We start from the raw sequence: 17,515 nt of genomic DNA, 5'->3' as shown, positions 1-17,515 counted from the left end.
TACCTGGTTTTGCTTATTCAGTGTATGCACACTGTCACAAAAGAGCCTCCCCAGCCCTGACCCCCCAACACCGTCCAGGTCGGGTGACCTTCCCTTACACAGCTCAAAAAGTGCTCGTTTTCAAGTTTTATTCTTGCAATGAAGCCTGATACCTTGACATTTGCAGAGCACGCAGCCCATGCTCAGGACCCACCGCCTGGCCTCTGTCCTGTGAGCAGGGGAGTGTGCGCGGCCTGGGGACCCCAGGTCCCAAGACCCCCTGCGCCGCGGTCTCACAGCTGCATGACCGCCAAAGCGGGTGCGGGACCCCCGCCCCTTCACGAGCCTCCAGAGCCTCCCCACTATGCCTCCCTGCCTCCACGGTGGGAAGGAAACGGCCCCATGAAGGGAGAGGAGCCGGGCCCGTGATGGACCCAGCGTCTTGGCTGGCGGACGCGGTGGCTGCTGCTGGACAGCTGCCCCGAGGGCCCTCACGTGGCCCCAGACCCCCGCCACCGAGGGGTCATCTGCGTGGCCCACCAGCCGCGAGGACAGCACCAGCCTCGGGAGCGCCACGCCTCACACTGTCTACCTGCGCTCAGTCGTTCTCGCGCTTAGAGAGGAACGACATCACGGCAGAACCGAGAGCCGCCATCAGGAGCGAGACCCCGCGGCGACCAGCCTGGGTGTGTGTTTGCCCCTCATCCCCTCCTCCAGGTGGCGCCGGCCTGACAGCAGAGCCGACCCAGCGCTGCCCTGACTGCAGGGCCCCGGCGCGCAGGGTGGGGCTGGGCTGGAATGCTCCCCCCGGCCGGCTTTATTCGGGCTGTTGGCCGTCTCAGTACCGACTGAAAAGGAGAGAGACTTGTACCCGGAGAGGTTTCGGAGTAAACAGTGCTGGAGGTAATTTTGGTCAACTAGCTTAGCGAGAGGCATCTGGTTCCCGCCCGTGGAGTCTCCCGAGGCAGGTGCCACCCTGTGAACCAGGCCCCTGTGAGGCACAGCCCGGCGGGTTTCCGTGGGTCATTCTAGTTAGGTAACAGTACCAAGCTGAGTCCCTCTGAGAACTACTCAAGTACTAAGACCCCAGCTGTGACAGGGCCAGGCGGAACCTCAGGGCTCTAGAGCTGTCTAAATCGTGAGAACCTGTGGGATGCTTCATCTTGGCTAGGGCTATAGTAAACAGAAATTTTAAAGTTAAGTTAAAAGAATTAAGTGTTGTACAATATCCTCATAATTTATATTAAGATTATTTGCATGCTAGGATGCAAATTTATATAGTATTTTCTTTGAACATAATGCTATTTAAGAACACATGCTTTATAAAACTGTGATCTCATTTGCATTTGGGTGCAGAAAGCCAGTCACAAAAGCATCCACTGTCCCTTACTCTGGCTATTAATAATCAGAATATTAAAAAGTGATACAGTAAGGATTAGAACCAAATTTACTATTTTTGAACAGAATAGGAAAAAACTTTTAAATGATTGAGTTGTAACTAAACTATGATTTATCTTAAAGAAATGTGTAAACCCAACTATGTTAACTTAGAAAATGTGCTGATTTGCTCAAGTAGAATACACGCAAAATCAGACGCCCTCTGGTGAAGTTTTACACCTGGACGGCGCTTGTCACACACAAACCTATCGTTCCCCAGCGAGGGCCCAGCGGGGAACCAGGAGGATGCTGGAGCCGCCTTCTCATCGGATGATTGGCGCTGAGCGGTCATTCGTCACTGTCGGGCGGAGTTTCACAGTAGCAAAGGGGTTCTCTCCACTGCGGGGGAGAAAAAAATGCTGGCAGAAATACTCCAAGACAGGGATTTGATGTGAAAACAGCCAATGACTACCCTTGCTCTGTAACACACACTTTAAAATTTCAGGCATTTTCTGAATATTATACAGTTCGTTCTGGGATGGTTCTCTCCATGCCACCTGTTATAAGCACTGATTTGTTTTGTTTTGGACTTGGAGGGGACTGATCCCGAGGCCTCAGGCCTGTGGGTCGGGCGCTGGATGGGCTTGGCTTCTGCCTTGATCCAAAGGGAGGGCCCGTCCTGGAAGGCTCTCCCACCACCACCCTCCCCTGCACCCTAGGCAGGACCACAGAGAGGAGGGCACCCCTCTGTCAGAGGTGGGCACTTCCCTGGCGGTTGGGTGGTTAGGACTCAGCACAGTCACTGCCAAGGGCCCAAGTTCAGTCCCTGGTCGGGAACTAAGGTCGCGAGCCCAGGCCGCCTAGGCTGAGCTGGGAGTAGAGGCCCTTAGGGAGGAAGTTAACTTACCTGAGGAAAGGAGGCTTTGCAAACCCATTTGCATTGTTCTGTGGGAAAGAGAAAGAGGACGTTTTCATAAGACCTGAGGGTACAGACATCTGAAGCCCACATGCTGCTGAAAGCAGAGCAGAGAGCTGCCCCGTCTCCACTCCCTGGGGAGGAGTCATCTAAGTCCCCTGAGGGATCAGGGCCAGAACGGGAGGCGCTGGGCGCTGCTGCTCGCCTGGTCTGCCTGCGGTTAGGGGTGGCTTCCTGGAGCGTGGTCCTGACAGGTGCCGTGAGGAGCAGTAAGTCAGAAGGAAGCCTTGTTGGGTTTTGGTGCCCACAGACTGGTGCCAACGGCCAGCCAGAGACCTGAGCTCGTAGGAAGTCCTGTCGGTGTGGGGGTTGGGGTGGACGGAGCAGCACAGGCGCCGTCTCCACCTTGGGGCATCGCCCGGCCCTCCCGGGGCTCGGTCCCCACGTGGCCAGGGGCCAGGTGAGGGTGTGTCCTCACCCCCCAGACCTCTGCTCTGGCTCCCGCACGGGCTCGCTGTCGGAGCTGGCAGCCCAGGAGGGAGCAGTGTCACGCCGGGTGACCAGCGCTCCCTGGGCGGCTCTGCGCGGTGCCGGAAGTACAGCCCCTCGAGGCAGAGGGCCTGGGGCCCCGGGCTGCTTTCAGACCTCTGCCTGCAGGCCTGGGCCTCTGGACACCGTGGCCTGGACCCGGGGCCAGCCAGCTCATCCTGAGGGGGCACCTCGCCGCCAGGGCACTCAGCCTGGCACCCCGATTCCCTGTCTCCCCTTCGGGGGGAAGCCCAGAGCAGCTGCCCCGCTTGTCAGCATGACCCCAGGCCTGTCCCCACAGGGCATGCTCAGCAGGCCTCGGCGTAGGCTGTTCCTGTGTTACGGGGGATGGAGGGCTCATTTACGATTCTACAGACATTCCCTGATGCCTGCTGTGCAGCCCCACTTGTGCTCAGGGCGCCAGGTGGGGAGGCTGAGTCCTGGCTGTGGCTCAGGGGTGGTGGGTGTGTCCTCCCACCTGGGAAGCGTTCTTCCTGCTGAGACTTCCACCCCGGATGCGGCCTCCGCAGGGCAGGTAACGGAAACTCCCTTCCTGCCCGTCCCCAGGGCAGGACACTGTCCCCCCTCCCCTGTGTGCCCTCATCTTAGAAAAGGCCCCTGCTTGCTGAATGTCGGCACCCCCGCTGCCCTCGAGGCAGAAACCTTGGAGCTCGACTGAACTGTGAACCGAGCTTAATCGGGGTCTCACGAGCTGTGTCATCTGGGGACACGACACTCAAAGAACAAGATGGTGAAGTAGATGCATCCAAGTCCAGCCCTGGTGGGGAAGTGGCAAGAAGTAACAGCCTATGCCGTGAGGAAGGAGGGCAAAATGACTCTTAACGGGCCGCCTGAAGCCACCGGCCCTGGTGTGCATCCTGTGCCCCCTCAAGCCCACTCCAGTTGGTACAAGCCACACACACGCACGCGGGCACCAAGATACCAGCTGGGCGCTGGGAGCACCCTGTCCTAACAAGAGGGCTGTCAGGCAAGGCATCTCTGACATAAAAATCATCAATCACATAAAAAGCAGCAGTGCTTTCTTAGCTCAGTCTCCTAAGGCAATAGAAGTAAAAGCAAAAACAAAACAAATAGGACCTAGTCCAACTTACACGCTTTTTGCACAGCGAAGGAAACCATCAACAAAACGGAAAGACAGCCTACAGTCTGGGAGAAAGTCTTTGCAAATGATTCTGCCAACAAAAGCTTGCTTTCCGAAATGTACAAATAGCTCACACAAGTTAAAGTGTTAACCGCTCAGTCGTGTCCAGCTCTTTGCGACCCCACGGACTAAAGGCTGCCAGGCTTCTCTGTCCATGGGATTTTCTGGGCGGGAATACTGGAGTGGGTAGCCATTTCCTTCTCCAGGAGATCTTCCTGATCAAGGGATCGAACCCAGGTCTCCTATATTGCAGGTGTATTCTTCACTGTCTGAGCCACTTACCCAGCCAGCTTGTACAATGCAATAACAAAAACAACCCAGTCCAAAGGTGGACAGAAGACTTATCAAATAGATACTTCTCCAGAGAAGACACACAGATGGCCAACACGCACATGAAGAGGTGCTCAACATCACTAATTACTAGAGAAATGCAAATCCAAGCTGCGATGAGGTACAACCCTCCCGTGGGCTAGAACAGTCATTGTTAAAATGCCTACAAATGACAAATGCTGGAGAGGGTGTGGGGAAAGGGGAGCCCACCTACACTGTTGGTGGGGATGTAAAATGGTGTAGTCACTGTGGAGAGCGGAGAGCAGTGTGGAGGGTCCTTGAAAAACTGAAAACAGACTTGCCCTCTGATCCAGCAACTGCACCCCTGGGCATATGTCCGGATGGCCTAGAGGGAGGGTATGGGGAGGGAGGAGGGAGGAGGGTTCAGGATGGGGAGCACAGGTATACCTGTGGCGGATTCATTTCGATGTTGGGCAAAACTAATACAATATTGTAAAGTTTAAAAATAAAATTAAAAAAAAAAATGTAATTCAAAGAGCTGCACGCACCCCAGCATTCACAGCACCAGCTGGGAGGCAGCCCCCGGGGTACCCTAAGCATCCCGGTGTTCAAACAAAACTTCGGGTGACTGACCGTGCTCGGTGGTTGTGTGAATGCAGAGTCTGCACGTAACCGCTGTGACGTCAAGCTGCTGTGCCCGCTTCCCTGGACCCCAGCGTTTGGCCCTGGTTTTCTGCAGCGTTATCAGCTGCTGTAAACAGCTTAAGGAAGAGGAATTACCAGCCCTGCTGGGCCTGAGAACCTCTGAGATATGGAATCCCAGGGCTCAGGCTTCGGCCCTCGGGGCTCCTGGACAGGCCTGTCGTGGGACCTGCTCCTTGACCCTCACCTTCCGGATCGGTTTCTAAATGGAATCTCGTTCTCTTTCGAGTGAGCTCTACCAGGCTGTCCCGTATGGCGGCTGCTTGCCATGTGACTAATTAACACGAATTTAAAATCCGAGCCTCGGTTCCTTCTTTGCACTCTCCACTTCTCAAGTGCTCAGCAGCCCGTGTCCAGTGGCCACTCTGCTGGCCTGCCTGGTTCTGGAACATTTCTGTCTGACCCATCAACTCTCTGGGTGGTTTACTGACGCACAGATGACTCAACTCTGTGCCTCCTGTCTTTGCAAGAGGCCACCAGGACCCGGTGAAAAACGGGCATCTGCACCTGCCCCGAGGGGCTCTCCTGGGGGCAGCACCGGTTACCCGTCTGCCCTGCAGCTTGACTGCCGCTTTGGCCTGGTACCGCTTCGACCCAGTACCAGTGAGATGCAGGAGCTCGTCTCACAGACAGGACAGGGCGGGCAGAGGCGGCGGTGTCGAAGGCTGTGACAGAGGTGCAGTTTCATCTCCGGCAGTTTGCAGAGGATCGTGAAATATTACTTCCCGAGATGAAGCGACAGAAATGGAATAGGAGTCAGCCGTCACCCAGTCACCAGAGCCTGTGCTGCCACCCGCAGGCCTTGGGTTTCCTCAGAGCTCTTCCTCCAGGACTCAGCTCATGTGCTCGCCCCTAGGAAGCCACTTTGGATGCCCCACCCTGGAGCTGGAGCCCTCCCCGCCTCCTGCCCCTACACTTCCTCCATGGCCCCTGCATCACTGCTCCCTGGACTGGACTCCTGGGTTGGTTTGTCTCCCTGGAGCCTGGTGCAGGCCTGGACTGTGATCAGCTCGTCAGGGAACGCGCCCCGGTCGAGGCCGGGGGACCTGCAGGCCCTCTTCGCGTGCCGGGTGGCCATGTTCCCGAAGGTTTCAGTCGGTCAGTGGAGTCTGACGCCGTGGAAATGTGCGCTGCTAACGTCGCTGTGACCTTGCTATAGATATCAACTCTATGCCTGTTCCCTCTTCATGGAAGGTTTTGCTTATCATGAAACAAAGTGTTCATCAACACTCATTCTGACATTTGCAAAACCAGCGACAACCAATCACCATGGGAACTCACACAAGGAGGGCCTTTTCATTAGATAGGTAGGGCTGTTAATATTCTTCCAAGAAATCAAAAATTAAAGGCCACTGATAAAAAAATCAAAGACTGAAAAAGGCCTTCCGGCTTGTGAGACAGAACTAAGGGGGCCTGACCCGAGTGCCAGGGCTGCGCTGGCCTCACACAATGAGTTAGGAGTTCTCTCCTCTTTACTTGTAAGGACAGTTGGAGCAGGTCTGGCATTCATTCTTTGAACGTTTCACAGGATTCACCAGTGAAGCCATCGGGTTACAGGCTTTGTTAGGAGACCTTAAGTTACTGACTCGAGGGTGACAGGACACGGTGGGGAGCAGGCTTCTGCCTGGGGGCCGCCAGGACTGCATAGACAGGAGCCCAGAGGCTGAGCTTAGGCCCCACACCCGGTCCTGGTGGAAGGGCAGCAGCTTCCATGAGGACTTGCCGGGGCGGGGGGGGAGGCGGCCACTAGGCCACCCTGGGCCTAGGGAGAGAGACGTACTTAAGGCTCTGCTGCTCAAGGAAGTGGAAGGAATAAAAAGGTGGGTGCAGTGTACAAGGCTGTGCAGCTGGTCCTTGTGCTTCCCAAGATGGCCTCCTGGTGCTGACAGTCTGTTATGATCCAGCCAACAGGGAGGTTTAAAAATAAAGTTAGAGCTCATTTAAACTGCCAAATGCTTAATAACGAACATCATCACGGACTGTGCCGACATCTAAAGCCAGGATTTTTTTTCACTCTATCCATTCAGTGTGGTGAGAACCACACCGATGCCTTCTTCATTGAGCTTCATCCACGTGGTAAAAACACTGAAAGTTAAAACATGTTTTCTTCTGAATTCAGTGCTGTTAGCTAAAATGTGTTTTCATTTATAATTCCAGTGTTAGCTACGATTTTAGGGCAAGATTCTTTTACCTTAAAAGGCAGTATACAGGCAGACCTCATTTTATTGCACTTGACTGTGCTTCACAGATACTGGGTTTTTTTTTCCCCTTACAAATGGAAGGTTTGTGGCAAGTCTGCTGGCACCATTTTTCCAATGGCATTTGCTCAGGTCATGTCTGTGTCGCGCGCTGCAGCACTCCGGGCTTTTCGTTATTATCACAGTCACAGTGATCACTGATTAGTGGCCTTTTGTGTCACTGCTACAATGCACTGAGACTCAGCTAATCGGCATTTTTATCAAAGTGTTTTTCAATTAAGGTATATACATCGCTTTTTTAGACACAACGCTATTGCACACCCAACAGACTGCATGTATGTAAACATAACTCTTACACACACTGGGAAACCAGAAAGCTCATGGGACCTGCTTTATCGAGACGGTCTGGAAGCTAACCCATTACATCTGAGGCCTGTCTGTGCAACCTTTATCAAGTTACAGAACTGTGTGGCCATTATCATCAATGGTTGTCATCACAGAAGGAAACCACCAGACTGGCCCGCAGATGGACTGGCCACCACCACAGATGAAATGCTCCCGCCACACAAAACCGGCCAACAAACAACAATGGCAGATTCTGACCCCGGCTGGAAACAAGGGAGAAAGGGGAACTCAATACAGGACACCATGTGGACGTAAGCAGCAAAATCCAGACTGGGGACAACCTCCAGGACTAGTAACCTGGGTTTTCTACGTAGAGATGACACAGAGATCTCTAGGTACGGAAAGGCGAGTCATGAGACTTGGCCAGATCACCAGCGATGGTGTGGGGAGCTGGCCTGGGTCCAGATTCAAACAACGATACCATCAAGAAATTTTTAATGAGACAATCAGAAATTTGAAGTGACCAGGTGATGATATCCAGGAGTTAATGCAATTTTAAACAATACGATAGTTGGTTTTGTGAGAAAAGAGGACCTTTAACGTATTTACAGATGAAATAATACGAAGTCTGGAACTGGCTTTGCTGATCTGGGAATGTGTAGGGAGGAGACGAAGCAAGATTTATAAATGAATTATATATAAATCTGGGGGACCAAATCAGTAGATTATTCTTTCCACTTTCACGTGTGTGTGAATTTTTCCATAAAAAAAGTTGAAAATCAAATCCAGAAGAAGACACTGCAGACCAGCAGGCCCACACCTGTGCGCCTGGATCCTGAGTTTTGTGACATGCAAATTGTAAGTTGATTTTTTTTTTCAGCACAATGAATTTTTATGCTTTTAGAAGTGCCTTAAGATCATTTCCAAATAGTTTGAGTATTGTTTTAAAATATACCAGGCCCTTTAATGAAATAGCATTTCAGATCTGCCCTTTCAAGCAGCATCTCCAGTTTTGACATCTCTCACCAACAAAATGGGAAAGCTCCCTATCCTTCTGAAAGTAATTTCTGGAGTTAGAAAGCTGGAGTGATTTGCAGTGATGACAGTGAAAACAAGGAGTCACGCAGTGTGCTTATCTAGGAAGAGAAGCCAAAGACATTTCTGAATGAGATTCCAAAGTGGCATTTCCAGGACCCAAATCCGCACTGCAGCCTGCGAGGAGGCAGGCATGGTCCCCCGTACCTGGGGCCCATCTTTCAGAGCCTCATTCCCTGTAACCGACTCCGCCCGGCACCACTCAGAGGCGAACAGAGGCCCCCGGGGGTGGTGACACCCCATGGGGGTGCATGGCTCCTGCAAGCACCACAGAAAGAACAAACCCATGACAAAGAAGAAGCGGTCGAAGCGGCCCAGGCTTATTACAGCACCAACCGCTTATGTGCCCTCGTCTCCGGAGCACACTCACCGTCTCCCTCTGAGAAACAGCTACGGCACAGAGTCTCTTCTTTCAAACCTGCTCAGCGCCACTCCGCCTGCCCTGAGGGCCACCTTTCCCTTGGCACTGAGATAGCAAACGTCGGCCACTCCGCCCCAAGTCTGCCCTCCCCGCTGGCACAGGGGACCCGCGTCCCTGCTCCTGGCGGGCCAGCCCCTTCCTTCTCAGTCAGCCCCTTTTCCTCCATCCTCTCCGCCTTCTCTGCTGTATAATCTATATTGTGGGAAAAGAGGACAAGAACCCCCTCTAGACTCCTGCCGAGTACACCCCGCTGGAGCTGTAAACTCTGGCTCCTCCTGTCTGGGAGGCGCCTCTCTTGGCTCCTGGTCTCGGGGCTTGCACCCGCCTCAGGACGATGGCTCTGGCTGCGGAAGTGGCCTCAGCGGGCAGCGCTCCCCAGGAAATCGCCCCAGCTAAGGTCCTGGCCCAGAGCTCTCGGCGGGGCTAGTGGGGGCACCCGGCTGCCTCTGCCTTCCAGATGCTTCCACAGCTGGGGACACAGCCCACCTCATCACTGAGTCAGCATCCCAGGAAAACTGACCCCTGACCTCCATCCAAGTTGTCTCTGCACCCCCTGTCCTCATGGCACCTGGCTCCATTCCCCCACGGAGCTCCCAGCTCTGACATTTTTGTCTATCTCTCACTGTCTGCTGCTTATCTTATCACTAGAGCCTAAGCTCCAGCAGAGCCAGAGCTGGACTGTTTATCTCAGCTCCTCCAGAGCCCACCGGGCCTGGCTTGAAGACAAAGTCACTGTCTCTGGGATGGATGAAGTGACTCATGGCCTCTGTCCCAGTCCCGGGACACAGTTCCTGAAGGCGTGGTGATTAGATCACTACTGTGGACCTTCAGTCTTCCTCCAGAAAACAATATGAAAACTGAAGAAAGTGCAGAGAAAGGTGATTAGCGGACGAAAGGATTGTAGACATGATCAAAAGCAGGAGAGCTTGAAACCGGACACAGTCTGGGAAACGATGGATCTCGTAGGTGCCAGCCATCATTTACAGATGAGATAAAAACAAGAGGAGCACAGAAGTTAAGGCGGCTGAAAGGCTGCGTGACAGACAGAATCTGCAGGCCCTGGGAGCAAGTGCGTGCCCCGCCCGAGGGTCACCCCCTTCCTGCTCGGAGGGAAAGGGGCCCCGCACCCCAGAGCCCACTCGGCAGATCGGGGACCTACTCACAGGAGGCGTGCTTTCTGGTTTGGGCACCGGGGCTTTATGGTTAGAAGCCTTCTGGGAGATGTCTTCTCTCTCAGCGGCGGCTGCTCCCGTGGACAGACACTCCAGGTAGTCCGGCGGGGGGATCACGACGCTGCTCTTTTCCGCCAAGTTCGTGGTGCTCACGCTGCGGACAGGCGCCAAGCTAGCGACAGGAATGGAGGACGTGGGTTAGAGGAGACCTGTCCCTGCACCCCAGGCATCCTGCGTCTCCTCCGGCAGGAACTGTGTGGATTAGATATCCACAGTGGTGGGGCAAGAGGAGATTACCACACACACAGCACTGCAGTGTTTCTCGACTGACTGTTAATCGCTAAGTCGTGTTCTACTCTTTGTGACCCCGTGGACTGTAACCCGCCAGCTCCTCTGTGCAAGGGATTTCCCAGGCAACAGTCAGTGTTTCTGTGTGCCAGTGTTTCTGCTGGCTTGCACATGTACATTCAAAAGAGATTCTTTAAGAGACCTGACAAAAGGAGAGGAAAACTAGCTCCATTAGAGGCTGACTCTTGATCCAATTTAAGAAAATATAGCGAAAGCACTGAGCATGCCAGAGTTTCAGCACCCTGAAGACACTCAGTCTCGTTTCTTGGCCAGTGGCAGCTGAGCTGTTCTGCAAAGGACAGACACACAGCTGGCCGTGAGCAAGGGTCACGGAAGGACTTGGGGCAGTGTCTGCGGTCCTGGGGACAGCGGGATGGGTCGGGGGGTTGTTCTGACACGGCAGACACCGTGGCCAAGGCGGTTTGTGGTCAAGGTGATGCCACGTTCTGTTGGGACATGTTTCTGAGGACCCGAGGGACAGCCAGCTAACTCACACAGAGATCTTCCTGTTTCGGCCGGGAGAGACCTGCCTACATTAGTCTCGTCCTGGCTCCATCACTTCTGGCTCCCTGTGCCCGTTTCCTCAATTTTCAATAGGGGCCCCACCTCACAAGGTCGTGTGAGAAAGAAACGACCTGGTCAGTGCAGGTGGCCAGCTCCTGAGCAGCAGTGCCAGTCATTCCTGGGTGGGACACAGAGGTGCTGAGTGGAGCCCCTTGATGTGACTCGAGCCACAGGAGCAGACACGGTGGCTCAGGGAGCACGAGAAGGAAAAAGGACGAGGGTGGGTCCCAAGGACCCCACGTCTGAGCAGAGGGCAGAGGAAAGGCCTGAGAGGGGACTGAAGACAGGTGGCTGGCGAGGGAAAGAGAGAAGAGGGCAAATGCAGGAGAACGTTCCGGCACACGTGTTCACCAGTGCAGACAGGCCAGGCGCGTGGCCTGGGGCTTCACTGTGGTGGGCAGCGGGACTGGGAGGGACCGTGGGCCAGGAAGGGGGCGTCTCTTCCCAGCAGAGGGTAGCGCCAGGACGACAGGAAATCGGGAAGGAACAGGCAGGGAGCAGCACCCGCACCCGCCAGCCCGGCCGTGGCGTCGCCGCAGGCTCTGCCGCTCGTCCAGATCCACCCCCATGTGCGTGCGGACCCGGGGTCCTGGCGAGCCCCGCCGGCCGAGCTGCAGGCGCTCCTACCTTGGCGCCAGCTCACTCGCGGCCTCCTCCTCGTTCTCCTCCAGCAGCTTCGTGTAGGATGACGGGAACCAGCCCCTCCTGCAGGCAAGAGCGGGGGGAAGACGACCTTGCTGGGGTGGCCGACATGCAGGCCACAGACATGCCTGCAACGGCCTGGGGGCCGCTCGGGGCCGGGGGTGGTGGGGTCGGCTGGGCCACTTGCGTCCCATCCCATCAGAGGCGTCTTACACGTCATTTCTATTTGGATCCCCTTTGTGTCTTTTGTTTCCATTTCGGTTTAAACTTAGTACCTGAATAATCTACACAGAAACTCAGTTTAACCTTCTAGGAAGGCTTGTGCACACACAGTTGGAATGAGGACACTGGCATTCACACGAACTCATGTGCCAGATCTCATATACAGCGTTATCCTGAGAAATCTGAAGTCACATACCAACGAGTGCCTTTACTTTCAGAGGTGACTCCTGTACGCGCATCAAATCTATAGGACTCCCTGGTGGTCCAGTGGCTAAGACTCCATGCTTCAGTGCAGGGGGCAGGGGCTCAGTTCCGGGTTGGGGAACTAAGATCCCATGTGCCATGCAGTATGGCCAAAATTTTTTAAAAACTTATCTCTATATGCACACACATGCAGAACACAGCTTGGGAACAACGCAGATAGACAATGGCAGCTAACTAGGCTAGAACTGTCACTGAAGTGTGGCCTCGCTGGGGCGGAGGCACTCAACTGCCCTCAAGGACGGCCTTGACGGGAGCCCTCGGGGTGGGGACAGCCCGGCCCGGGACCCACATTTTGGTGCTGTCGTGCTCCCCGTACATCCAGCCGTCCTTCTCCTCGGAGATGAGCAGCGTGATGACGTCTCCCTGTGCGAAGCTGAGCAAGGTCTGGTTAGCGCCGGCCGTGTGCGGAAAGATGGTTTTCACTTTCTGCTTTTTCACCATGTTCAGTCCGGAGGCCATGGAAACCGATCGCGGCAAATTGGGGTCAACGGAAGAACCTGTGGGAAGCAAGCAGGGCAGCTATGAGTTTTTCAAGAATGACTGGGCGAGTTCAAAGGTGCCCACCCCAGAAACCCGGCCACCCCATGTCACCAGCGCACTCATTCCACTGAGATGCCAATTGGTTCTATCCCCACACTTCCACCTGTGGCTGGACAGACAGCAACAGACAGGGAGAGCGCCTAAGCCTGGCCCGAGGCCTCTTGGAGGAGGAGCCTGTGGCCAAAGGCTCTTCAGACCAAGAGGATAAAGCCGTGTGGCCCAGCCTCACCCGCACGGAGTCTCTCGGGATGGCCCATAGAGGCCAGTGCTCCATACCACCCAGCCTGCACCTCTCCCCGCCCCGCTCGCCCACCACAGCTCGTGGAAGCGCTGTCAGGCACCAGCTCAGACCAGACTGCCCAGAGCCTGTGCCACGAGAGAGGAGGACGCTGGGGACAGCGTGGCCGCTCAGCCGCGAGTGGGGCAGCACGTGCTGACCCCGCCCCCTGTGGACCGACCCCTCCCTCAGCGCCCAGGCCGACCCGGGAACCAGACGAGCCCCACGCTGGTGGCCAGGCTCCACAGCCATCGCTGCGCGGTCAGGTCTCAGCTCAAATGCAGGCTGGTCTTTACCAGCCCACCCTAACGCCCGCAAAAAAATGGAATGGAAACATTTTTTTCCAGATATCTTTTTTTCCACTCAAATTTTGCTAGCCTACTATTTACTATAAAACAATGCAAAATCTCTTTCTTCATCGTCCTCGGAAATTTTTGACACTACAATGTAAACTCTGCTCTCTGCTTGACATGCCGCCTACTCTAATTATCAAGGTTGCGCCGGATCCAGTGATTTTCATTTAGCTTTTCCAACAAGAACCAAAGAGTCCTGTGAGTGGCCGGGCGGCACGCAGTGCTGTATGCTTTCACCCTATGTTATATGTACAGAACTCGCGGTCTTCAAAGGTGAGTGACTACAGTGTCATCTTTGCAGCTGACATTCTGAAAGTCTCATCTCTTCCCCAACAGCTGCACGCAGTGGACAGCCTGTGGACTCTGGCTAGCAGTGCCCTGTGTGACTGCCGTGACCTTCACCCCCAAGGGGCCTGTGAGACCCCCACATGCCCAGTGCCACCACAGTCTTGAGGTCCTCGACGCCAAACTGCAGGCAAGAGTGGAGCCTAGCTGAAGCCATCAGAAATGCCTGCAGACAAGACGTGTTCCTGATTTACTCAGAGTGTGTCAGCTGGGTTAAGAAATGTTAACAGTTGAAACTGAAGCCTCCAGAAAGCATGAAATGCTTTGTTCAGTCAGTTTAGTTCAGTCGCTTAGTCGTGTCCGACTCTTTGCGACCCCATGAATCGAAGCACGCCAGGCCTCCCTGTCCATCACCAACTCCCGGAGTCCACCCAAACTCATGGCCATCAAGTTGGTGATGCCATCCAGCCATCTCATCTTCTGTCGTCCCCTTCTCCTCTTGCCCCCAATCCCTCCCAGCATCAGAGTCTTTTCCAATGAGTCAACTCTTTGCATGAGGTGGCCAAAGTACTGGAGTTTCAGCTTCAGCATCAGTCCTTCCAATGAATACCCAGGACTGATCTCCTTTAGAATGGACTGGTTGGATCTCCTTGCAGTTCAAGGGACTCCCAAGAGTCTTCTCCAACACCACAGTTCAAAAGCATCAATTCTTCAGCGCTCAGCTTTCTTCACAGTCCAACTCTCACATCTATACATGACCACTGGAAAAACCATAGCCTTGACTAGACGGACCTTTGTTGGCAAAGTATGTTTGCTTTTCAATATGCTATCTAGGTTGCTCATAACTTTGTTGGCAAAGTATGTTTGCTTTTCAATATGCTATCTAGGTTGCTCATAACTTTCCTTCCAAGGAGTAAGTGTCTTTTAATTTCATGGCTGCAATCACCAACTGCAGTGATTTTGGAGCCCCCAAAAATAAAGTCTGACACTGTTTCCCCATCTAATTCCCATGAAGTGATGGGACCGGATGCCATGATCTTCGTTTTCTGAATGTTGAGCTTTAAGCCAACTTTTGTACTCTCCTCTTTCACTTTCATCAAGAGACTTTTTAGTTCCTCTTCACTTTCTGCCATAAGGGTGGTGTCATCTGCATATCTGAGGTTATTGATATTTCTCCTGGCAGTCTGGATTCCAGCTTGTGTTTCTTCCAGCCCAGCGTTTCTCATGATGTACTCTGCAGAGAAGTTAAACAAGCAGGGTGACAATATACAGTCTTGACGTACTCCTTTTCCTGTTTGGAACCAGTCTGTTGTTCCATGTCCAGTTCTAACTGTTGCTTCCTGACCTGCATATAGGTTTCTCAAGAGGCAGGTCAGGTGGTCTGGTATTCCTATCTCTTTCAGAATTTTCCACAGTTTATTGTGATCCACACAGTCAAAGGCTTTGGCATAGTCAATAAAGCAGGAATAGATGTTTTTCTGGAACTCTCTTGCTTTTTCGACGATCCAGCGGATGTTCAAGCTGGTTTTAAAACCAGCTTGAACATCTGGAGGTTCACGGTTCACGTACTGCTGAAGCCTGGCTTGGAGAATTTTGACATGCTCTGTTAGTGATGATGAAAAACACTGAGTATAATTCAATCGCAGCCTACCGGTGAGACCAGGAACCACAACTGTGATATGTGAATTTCTATCATCTGTTTCGTCCTTTCATTGAAAAGAGGAGATTTTATCTCAGCTGCCAGTGGATATGGAACACAGCGTGAGGCTCTCTTCTAAGCATGTATTGAAAATGTAACACCTTTCAATACTATGTTTATGGAAACATCTGTCAGCATACAGAAGTCATATCTGTTGATGCAACGTCCTACAGTTTTATTTTTTATTTTATTTTTTTTTTGTTTGACTCCACTCTTATGAAGTTCTTAGAATAGGCAAATTCACAGAGAAAGAAAGTAAAATACAGGTTACGAAGAAATAGGGATGTTACTTAACCGGTAGACTTTCAGCTTGAGTTTTATTTTTTTTTATTTTTTTTAGTTTTAGAATCAACCTGGACCCTGTCTGGAGGTGTGAGTTCCCCTGAGCCAGTGTGGACCGGTGCTACCACACACGTGGATTTACTTCTAGCTTACAACGTGCATGTGGGCTAAGTTGCTTCAGTCATGGCCGACTCTTTGTGACTCATGGGATGTAGATCTCAAGGCACACTTACCTAAATATTTAAGAAATTTAAAGGTATTTTAAAGGAAATTCAACTAAACAGCTCACCTGTTAAATTATTTTTTCTTTCTGAGTTCTGTGCGACTGTGGCTGGGTTCTTAAACAGATCGATCAAAGGGCTGGTCAAGGCTCTGGCTGAAGGAGCCGCGGGGATCTTTGGTGGGTATTTAGAAAGGCTGTCACAATCTTGCCCAACCTGTAAAAAATCCCTTATTAGTTTAATCCGAGTATAACCCAGCAATGGCATTAGAGATCGGTCCCCAGGGCTGTTTTGTATTACATGCTTTAGATTCCATTTTCTTCCCCAAATTCTCTTGTTTGCAGGGTAATGCCCCATTTTTAATTATTTTAAGAATACCCCCTTCTTTTGTCTATTTATTTATTTATTTTGGCTGCCCGTGCATCTTAGTTCCCTGACCAGGGACTGGACCCTCGTCCCCTGCAGTGGAAGTGCAGAGTCTTACCCACTGGCCCCCAGGGAAGTCCCCCACCTTTTAAAGCAGTTACTCCCCATTCCCCCAGCCCCTGAACAGCACTCATCTACTTTCTGTCTCTGTGGGTTTCGAGGCTCCCTTTTAAATGCTGCTTGGCTCGAGGCTTCTCCATTTAAAAGTATTTTTCCACAGAATTTTGAGTGCATTAGTCCATTACTTTCTGACACCTAGTTTTCTAAAAAGAAGTCTGGTTTCAGTGGGATTCTCTTTTCTTTGTAATAAGTAATCCATTTTCCCCTCCCTGAAAGTTTTCAGAATCCTCTGTTGCTAACATTCTGCTGCCTGTTGAGGTTCTGGCCTTTGCGATCCAGCCAGGATCACCCTGCCTGCTGCGTAACAGGCCAGACTGTCAAGGTCATTTCTTACGCACAGCGGTTGGCGCTGGGCGGGGGGAGAAGTGGCGTGGGTCTGGGGACAGGCCCAGCCTCGGGGAGGGAGAGGGGCCACGTCTGGTGCTTGCACTGCTGGAAGGGTGAAGTCGCATTGAGGAAAGGTAGGCCCTGGAAATGGTACGGGTGGCCCGTGATTTCCACTGACAAAGGCGGCCTTGCTCTGTTGTGCAAATCTGGCTGAAATCTTGAGGTGATGACTAGCTCTTACCATGCTGCTTCTCTCGATCATGGGTGAAGGCAGGGGTGTTCCGGACATCGGGGTGGAGATGGGGGTCTTAATTTCTTCGATCATGTTCATGATTTTTTCTGGCACTTTGGTGACATCACTACAGGTTTCTTGCCACCGAGGCAGTTTGGAATTGATCAGTTCTGCAGACTATAAATTCAAAAGAAACAAAACCAAAGACAAACAAACGTGTATTGTTAGAAAGACTGACACAAATGGTAACTACTACTACTCAGATTCCTGGCTTACCACCGGAAGTGTGGGAGCGAGGAGTTAAATTCAGCAGTAGCTGAAGCATCTGTGAGGATCTGCTGTGTCTTATTTGCTGAGGAGCACGTAGGCTCCTGTTGTAAAGGGATTTCCTGTCTCCCTCAGTGTGGGTAGAGTTCAGGCTGATACAAGGATTGTTGATGGTTCAGAAGTTCAGAACTAACACCGAAGGTGGAGCAATCTGTGTTAACCCCCATGTTTCTCAGGGGCCCGAGAACTGCCGACCCCTG

The 17,515-nt window shown here is 52.7% G+C and overlaps 1 protein-coding gene across 1 annotated transcript in view; it reads right to left on the bottom strand.

Moving 5' to 3' along the window:
• Positions 1–1,197: 1,197 nt before the first annotated feature.
• Positions 1,198–17,515, bottom strand: part of BAIAP2L1 (BAR/IMD domain containing adaptor protein 2 like 1) — a 79,329-nt gene continuing 63,011 nt past the window's right edge. The window contains exons 8-14 of the mRNA XM_070363149.1: positions 16,998–17,165; positions 15,952–16,099; positions 12,516–12,723; positions 11,726–11,803; positions 10,178–10,358; positions 2,264–2,301; positions 1,198–1,755 (exon numbers count right to left, since the gene is read on the bottom strand). Of these exons, the coding sequence (XP_070219250.1) occupies positions 1,680–1,755; positions 2,264–2,301; positions 10,178–10,358; positions 11,726–11,803; positions 12,516–12,723; positions 15,952–16,099; positions 16,998–17,165 (897 nt within the window). The 3' untranslated portion in view covers positions 1,198–1,679. The remainder of the gene's footprint in view (positions 1,756–2,263; positions 2,302–10,177; positions 10,359–11,725; positions 11,804–12,515; positions 12,724–15,951; positions 16,100–16,997; positions 17,166–17,515) is intronic.

This window comes from Bos mutus, chromosome 25 (assembly GCF_027580195.1).
Source record: "Bos mutus isolate GX-2022 chromosome 25, NWIPB_WYAK_1.1, whole genome shotgun sequence".
Classification (NCBI taxonomy): Eukaryota; Metazoa; Chordata; class Mammalia; order Artiodactyla; family Bovidae; genus Bos; species Bos mutus.
Note: the sequence above shows the minus strand (reverse complement) of the source record. Positions and strands in the feature narration are given on the sequence as shown.